Source organism: Hyperolius riggenbachi, chromosome 3 (assembly GCF_040937935.1).
Source record: "Hyperolius riggenbachi isolate aHypRig1 chromosome 3, aHypRig1.pri, whole genome shotgun sequence".
Lineage (NCBI taxonomy): Eukaryota > Metazoa > Chordata > Amphibia > Anura > Hyperoliidae > Hyperolius > Hyperolius riggenbachi.
The window spans coordinates 17,992,543-18,001,106 of NC_090648.1; the positions used below are offsets into that span (position 1 = coordinate 17,992,543).

At 41.8% G+C, this 8,564-nt stretch overlaps 1 protein-coding gene across 1 annotated transcript; it reads left to right on the forward strand.

Annotated features, from left to right (window-relative positions):
• Positions 1-707: 707 nt before the first annotated feature.
• LOC137561850 (olfactory receptor 5AP2-like) lies at positions 708-1,646 on the forward strand. Its single transcript, XM_068273205.1, has one exon. It carries the CDS (start codon positions 708-710, stop codon positions 1,644-1,646), a length of 939 nt encoding a protein of 312 aa, XP_068129306.1.
• The last annotated feature ends 6,918 nt before the right edge of the window (positions 1,647-8,564 follow it).

The window sequence follows — 8,564 nt, forward strand, 5'->3', positions numbered from 1 at the left end:
GGAAACCTTGTTTCAAAGGGTCTAATACCTGGACTGTGGCATGCCAAAAGTCTCACCAAAAATTATGGAGTTGACGCAGAGTCAGGTTTTAATCCCTAAAGGGCAGGAATCACATTATGCACAGGTCTGGGTGTCAGTGGGCTGTGGGGTGTCACACACAGAGAAACCTCTGCGCATGTGCACTACATTAAGACTCATAGTCATGCATGGGCAGATTGGTCCCAGCAACAGGAGTGTGGTCAAGAAGTTGCACCAATGCACCAGTAATACGCATCATGGCTGACTTGTATTCTGTACTGGGATAAACAGAGGATTGAGGATGAGGACTGGGAGGGCAGCGAGAGGCCTACAAACCTACAGGGGATGAAAGAAGCCCCAGGTACGTAAAAGCACACTATTTATATTCACCTCTTGTATCCTTTAAAGCAGACCTAAACTCAGAATGTCCTCTCTGCTCTAAAATATACACTCATGTGACACAGGGGAGAGATCAAATTACAACTAGTGATTAGACACAAATGAGGGGGAATTAGACAGGCTAAACTTTCTAAATACATACAGGGTGCATTTCTCTCTGTTTTCCTTTCGTCCAGTGCAAGAGTTCAGGTCCACTTGATGATAAAAGCCCACAAACTTCATTCTTTGCTAATTTGTCCAACTATTGTATGTAATTCATGTTATTCTCATGTTTAGGCAGAACGAACACAATGGATGCTAAAAATGTCACACAGGTAGCAGAGTTTGTGTTTTCTGGATTAACCAGCCGTCACCAGCTAAGTATGTTTCTCTTCGTCTTCTTCTTACTCGTGTATTTGGTGACAGTGGTAGGAAATGTTGGGTTAATGGTCATAGTCCGTGTTGCCACCAACCTTCACACTCCCATGTACTTCTTCTTGAGTTACCTCTCTGCTGTGGACCTCCTCTACTCCTCATCTGTAACTCCTAAAATGTTGGCTGACCTCATCTCAATAAAAAAGACCATATCCTTCAATGGTTGTGCCTTTCAGATTATAGTCTTTGCCACCTTAGCTGGGACGGAGGTTCTCTTGCTCTCGAGTATGTCGTATGACCGATATGCTGCTGTTTGTCATCCTCTCCACTATGTCTCCATAATGACAACAAGGAAGTGTTCATCTATGGTCATTCTATCATTCTTTTTTGGTTTCTTCCAATCACTGGTGCAGACCAGCTGTATATTCAGTTTCCATTTTTGTGGGCCAAATCTTATTGATCATTTCTACTGTGATTTTGTACCTTTGCTCCAGTTGACCTGCTCTAACTCACAGCTCTGCAGCATGTTCACAATTTTCTTAATCGGATTTTACTGCTTATTCTCGTTATCGGTAATTCTTGTCACGTACACTTTGATCCTTCTTGCCATTTTCCGTATAAAGTCTCATGAGGGCCGACGGAAAGCATTCAGCACCTGTTCCTCCCATCTTATGTGTTCCAGTATTTTTTATGTGGCTGTTTTGTTTACCTATGTGCGCTCTCCTTCCAGTATCATGGAGAAAAAAGACAAGGTGGCTTCTGTCTTCTATGCTGTAGTCACCCCAATGATAAATCCTCTTATCTACAGCCTGAGGAACCAAGAGGTGAAGAGAGCATCTGTGCAAATAATACACAACATTTCCTCTTTGAAATAATTCCATGACTAAGTAATCATAGATAGGAACGAGGTTTATATCAGAAAATGTAAACAAGAAAAGGAAGGAGATCCGGGCACCAGATGCGTTGCAAGAATTTTCACTATTTCATCCCCAGAAAAGACAGATACATCCACATAAGCAAAGGCCTTTGCTTATGTGGATGTATCTGTCTTTTCTGGGGATGAAATAGTGAAAATTCTGGCAACACATCTGGTGCCCGGATCTCCTTCCTGTCCTTGTTTATGTTTGCTACATTCCGGAGGCTCAGTACATTGTTCACTAACCCCCTAGGGGATTGCCTTTTAGCATCTAGTGCCGATCATTATTCTTTATCCATTATATCAGAAAATATTGGAGAAAATGGGAAACATTTTGGAATCACGACTTGATGGAATCATATTGTAAAGATAATCTGTACTCTAAAATTCTTACAATAAAAAGCATACCATTCTATTCATTATGTTCTCCTGGGCCCCTTTGTGCTGTTTCTGCCACTCCCTGCTGTGATCCTGACTTGTAATTGTCAGTTTTAGACAGTGTTTACAAACAAAAAACATGTCTATTACCAGCTTGTGATAAGCTGTGGAGAGGGTGTGTATAGCTTCTGCCAATAACAGCAGACAGCACATTCCAGCCTGAGCCCGACAGATCCGACAGAAGAGAGAAGATTAGATTAGATAACAAAGATAATACAGCCACTGTGCAACTAGGAAAAGCTGCAGTAAGCCAGACCACATTAGTACAGGTATAGGAACTTATAGGATAGAAGAAATAAGGCTGAACATTTCGTTACAGAGTCTCTTTAAAGAGAAAGAGAGCTGAAGTTCCATCAAGAAACAAATACCTTCTGAGAAGAGGGAATCCTCTGTATGCTCAGCGGTAGAGATGTCGCGAACATAGAATTTTCCGTTTGTGAACGGCAAACGTGAACTTCCAATCAGGTGAATCGCCACAAAATGCAATGAGCAGGCAAATTTTATAACCTACAAAGACTTTTTCTGGCCACAAATATCATGGAAACCTTTTTTCAAGGGGTCTAACACCTGGACTGTGGCATGCCAGAGGGGGATCCATGCCACAAGTCTCACCAAAAATTATGGAGTTGATGCAGAGTCAGGTTTTAATCCCTAAAGGGCAGGAATCACATTATGCACAACTGTGGGTGTCAGTGGGCTGTGGGGTGTCACACACAAAAAAAAACACAGAAGACCGATATACAAGCCCTCAATAGGCCTATTTGAAGTGCTTTCACAGCAAGTGAGGAACAAAAACACAGGCCTAGCTAATGCTTTCTCTACCTATCTGCAGCAAGTCTGACCCAGCTCTGACTAACAGTCAGCAGCCAGCAGAGACTGAATCCAATATGGCCACTGCAACTGCTTTTTCATAGGGGGATGGGGGTCCAATGAGGGGGTGCTAGCTGATTGGCTGCCATGTGTCTGCTGACTGTGAGGTAAGGGGTCAAAGTTTAGCTCAGTCATAATGTATAGGGGCAAATCAGACACGCTAAAGGTTCACTGCTCGCCTCGAATGCAAACAACCGATGTTCGCAGAATACTGCTTACCGGTGAACTGTTCGGGCCATGCCTACTCAGCGGGACCCTCCACTGCAAATGATGGTGCCCCCAGCAAAACTTTGATAGGGTCCCCAATGTTCACACCCTTTCGCTTGTCAGCCCCTGGGGACTCTCACAGCCAGCGGGCCCATCTTACAAGGGTCACAAATGTGGATATCATGATCTTCACCCTTATAATAAGTGTAGCCACAAAAACACTTTATCTGAAGGATGGGCCGCTTTATTGGAGGGAGTAAAGTAATAGTTGGGGCCCCCTTAATGCCCTGGTACCCCCTTTAGTCACAGGGGCTGCTCCCCTGTAGTTACGTCTTTGACACTCCGAAAAACACCAGAGTCATGATCCTCTTCTAGCATGAGTGCAGCCGTCCGGCACCTGCCTAATCATGGAGCCACTCCAGCTTACTGCACAGGCACGTATCTGAAGAGAACCATGGCCACAGTCTTCATTCCAACATGCCCAAGACCTTGTCAAATTCTTCCGGGGGTTCATGCTCGGCATTGAAGAGACAGGAGAACGTCATGGGAAACCTCTCTATAGGATCCAGAAGCTTCCCTCTTCTTAGGCATGTGCTTTCATACCCTAAGATCGCCTTGGGTAAACTTACAGGCCCCTTTTACACTTGAGCACTTTTTATGTGCTGTCACCTTTTTGCACGCACGGTTACGCAACAGCAAAGAAAGTGCATGGGACCTAGTAGACCACATTGCCTCACACCGGAAGCTTCCAAATTGCCACTGACAAGTCAACAGCACATTACCATGTGACTTTCATGGTGAAGCAGCGGCGATGGAGGGCATAGAAGTCAAGGCACGACACTGACATTTTAAATTTGGTGATGTGATGATGGGGTCAAAAGAGAATGCAATCGGCTCCTGACCGGCTCACAGAGATCTGCCGTCATAGACACGTCAGGGCAGGAGAGCTGCCATGGGATCAGTGAGGCACGATTGGAGTTAGCGGCGGAAATGTGCGTCAGCGATGTTGAAATCTATGACCTCTCGTAAATAAGCGGCCACAAACAGGACATGGATTCCAATTAATGCGATCCCAAAATGGTTAATTTAGAAATAAACCATTTTTTTGGTTATTTTTCATGTTGCCTGAAAATGTTTGCAGTAAACAACACCTGAGAGGGTAGAATATTGTCGAGCGAATTTGCGTAAAACTGCTGGCTAATTGGTTCATTTCGCAGAGGAAATAATTATGCATGTTTTCCACTAAGGCAAAGCAGAATGATTGCCAATTCCCAAACTAACACCATTTACCATAAAAAGCTGCAGATTCACATAGAGAGATCCCCGATGTCAGACAGCCATGAGTGCGGTAGAGGTACGATGCTGACACTACACAACAGGGAGGAGAGCCAAATAATATGTATTTGTTTTTAATCAATTAAGCAAACAAAATTGAAACTCATTAAAAATTACAAAAGCTGATTTTGTTACAGTGCCGGCTTTTTTTATTTTTTTGTAACGTAATGAATAGGAATTATACTTACTAAGCAATTCAAGATGAAAATATTAGCCGTATCTTAGCCTGTAAAAAGGAAATCACCACTGCAGAATCCTTGGACTCCCAGCAACCACTCATGGTCAGTAGCGATGAGCACAAATTTCGCATAGACAATTTCGCTTTGAAATTTGCAATTATGATGCAAAATCGTAATGCAAAATTTTGGGAAAAATTGTAATTGATTTAGTCTGCAGTTGTAATCATTTGTAATTTTGTGTGCCGACTTTAGCGCTTAAAGTGAACCTTAAGTCTCGTGAAAAAATGAGTTTTACTCATCTGGGGCTTCCCTCAGCCCCCTGCAGCTGATAGGTGCCCTCGCCGTGTCTGTGTGATACTCCCGTCCCGACAAGGAGGCCGCAATAGCAGCAATAGGGGCGATATTGTGGCTGGGAACGTGAATAATCACTCGTGTTCCCAGCCTGTCGGGTCCTGACGGCGAAACCGGAAGTGGTCGCCGGCGGGGACGGGAGGATCGCACAGACACGGCGAGGGCACCGATTGGCTGCAGGGGGCTGAGGGAAGCCCCAGGTGAATAAAACTCATTTTTTTGCTAGACTTAAGTGCCTCTTTAATAGCTAATTTTTCAAAACACCTTGTAGTTTTTGAGAAAATCTTTTCTAAATTGATTTTTAAAAATGTCATTTTTCTGAGTTTAAAAAAAACATTTTTCTTTTCATTTTTTAAATCTATTTTCTCAAAAACTACAAGGTTTTTTTTTATTTTACAAAAATCCTTTTTTTTGTACCCACTACTCTTTCGAACATATGTAGCAATTTTGGTGACAATAGCATGTATGGGGGATTTGCTATTGCACAAAATTATGCAAAAATTACACAAAATTACGAACGATTACACCAAATCGAATGAGTTTACAATTGTAATTATGTAAAGGCGTATTGCCCAAATTTACGTGAAATTCTGCGCAATCATAATTAGCTTATTGTGATTATCACTGATGGTTAGAGGTGGTTTGGTACCTCTCTTTGATGCAAGGAAAGTCCTGATCGGTCTTCTTCCATTGCAGAGATGTATTGATCCACCACTGATCCTCCTGATCACCATTGGTCTGTTAAGGAACCAATGGGGAGCCTTGGAGACAAAATTTAAAGATGCTTTTTGCTCTCAGCTATACTATAGCTGAGAGCAGTTTGGCGGGGGCAGTGTCTGTGGTGTCGGGTGCGCACGGAGATCTTCAATCAATGTAACAGAAGATCGCAAGATAGAGGATTATGCCGTCGGACCTTTTCCAATTGGCGTGGGAATTTTTTCTTAAAGGTACAGGTAAGTATTTCTGAAGATCGCAAGTTAGAGGATACTGTCGCCGTGGGACCTTTTCCGAGGATATTGGCGTGGGAACATTTTCTTAAAGGTACAGGTAAGTATTTCTGGTTAATTAAGACTAATAAAGGACTTTTTTCATGATTGTGGTTTTTTTTTTTTCATTTAACCCTTTGTGGAAATGGGTAAGGGGTACTTTTCAACCAAAATAACTATGTAACTATACTAATTTCTCCTGGGAGGCGGGTGGGCATCTGGGGTTCCTTTCTTAAAGGAGACTCCCAGATGCCACCATGAACCCCCCAGGGAGTCGTCGCCCCACCTCCTCCTCCTGGGGCACCAGAGGTGGGGAAGAGCCCCTTGTCCATGGATTGAACAAGGGCTCCGGGGGGAGGGGATGGCTTTGCCGCCCTTCCCCCCCGGAGTCCCCCCATACCATAGACCTTGCAGGCTGGTATAGCTCAGGGTGCGAAGCCCCAGTCGGCCAGGGCTCGGCATTCTGGCTTTCCCAGCCTGCATGGGAGACAAGGGGTTACAGAGAGCTCGGTAGGGGGACCCCACGTCATTTTTTAGGGGGAAATTCCCCACACTCTGGAATAACAAAAAAAAAATAATTAAAAAAAAATACATTTTTTAATTTTTTTTTTAAAATATTGTTTCCCACTATCTTTTTAACATATCCTGCAAATTTGGTGTTTCTAGGATGTAAGGGGCCTTTGCTATTAACTGCTAAAGTCGGCGGGAATTGTTTCCCTAAGAAGTGTCATTATGCATTTAAATGTAACTTTTTTCCTTTGACACTTTCAGATCGATTTTCTCAAAAAGTAAAAGGTCTTTTTGAAAAAATGTTTCCCTCTTGTTCCCACTGTTCTTCTTAACGTTCTCAGCAAATTTGGTGTTTCTAGGTTTTAAGGGGGCTTTGCTATTAACCGTTAAAGTCTTCAGGCAGACATTTTCCAAATGGCTGCAATGCAGGGCTTAAAACGATAAATAACGTTCAGGCAGGACAAAAAAAAGCAGGTTTTAAAACGATAAATTACATTCACAAGGTATGCGCCGTTAAAACGATAAATATCATTTTAAACAAATATTGGGCAGAAGGGGGTGCCATTATTTAACCGGCACCATTTTTCACTGGAAGCTGAAAAGAATATATTTTTCTCCAAATTTATCTGAAGGAATTTGTACAAGGTCATACTCTCAAGCTCCATACACACGCTCAACAGCGGTCTTTTATGCAGCACAATTATCAAACAACTTTTGTTGTGAAACAAGTTCAAACAACCCAAAAAAAGTTGCATGCTATTGTTCACACAACTGATAAGACTGATAAGCTGTCAATCCAACTTATCAGTTGTGTGAACAATAGCAAGCAACTTTTTTTGTGTTGTTTGAACTTGTTTCACATCAAAAGTTGTTTGATAATTGTGCTGCATAAAAGACAGCTGTTGAGCGCGTGTATCGGGCTTCAGACTGCTGCTCTTCACAGCACTTCACAGATGATTTAATCTCATGCAGCTCCATGAGATTGGTAAAATTTGTTTGTAAATTTAGTCATGTATTTTACATATTGGTATGTGTGGATAATGATTTACTTTTGGACAACTCTCGATTTGGACATACAGAGAAAACATTGTTTTTGTTTTTTGCTTTTTATTTTCCTTTCTTTTTGGTTTTCAAAGTGTTTAAATCATACAAAATCTTCACGTTTGTGCAAGTGCACTTATGAGAATCAATGCTGTTTTGAAGGCAAATGCAAATAATTATTTGATTTTGATTGTACTTCTGTTAGCTCACTTAGCATTTGTACATTGATCAGAAGAAAGAGTTTTTGCACAGCTTTCTACATAAACTACCGTACAATCCTAAACTTTACATTTTTCTGTATTTGTATCAGTGGATGAATTGTAAAACAAAGACCTTTATTTGTGTGCAACAATATGGAGTCATACTTATTTCTTATTTCCACAAACAGACTCACAATCTCCTGTCCTTAACGCATGGTATGGATACTTAGGGGAAAAGTCAATCAAACTCCCAGTAAACTTTCGGGACTTAGGAGAACTCCCAGAAAACATTGGGAGGACATACAAGCTATATTCAGGTAAAACCTTTGGTGGGAAAAAAAACCCAGGACTTTGCCTCTGTTTTACTCACTTGCTAGGGTACTACTAGCCAATTAGTGGTGTTGGTGTAAAAATTCAGACCATCATTCTGAATTCACCCAACCACCTCACTTCCCCACCATTCAGCTCTGCAGACAGGGTCGGGGAGTTCACTTACTTGAGCTTCACACAGCACACGAGGTCTACAGATCTGAGGCTGAATCTGAAGTGTGGTGTTTGATTGAATTTGGGGCAAGGTTCTGAATTTGAACACGAACACTACCAAATAGTCACATTGTAGCCAGTTGGTGATTAAATACTCATAATTTAACAATGTATGAACATAAACATTTCATCTCTAATATATTTTTAAAAAGATCCACTTTCTTTAAAAAATGTTATGCATTTTACATTAATCATTTGTAAATGCAGATAAAACTCA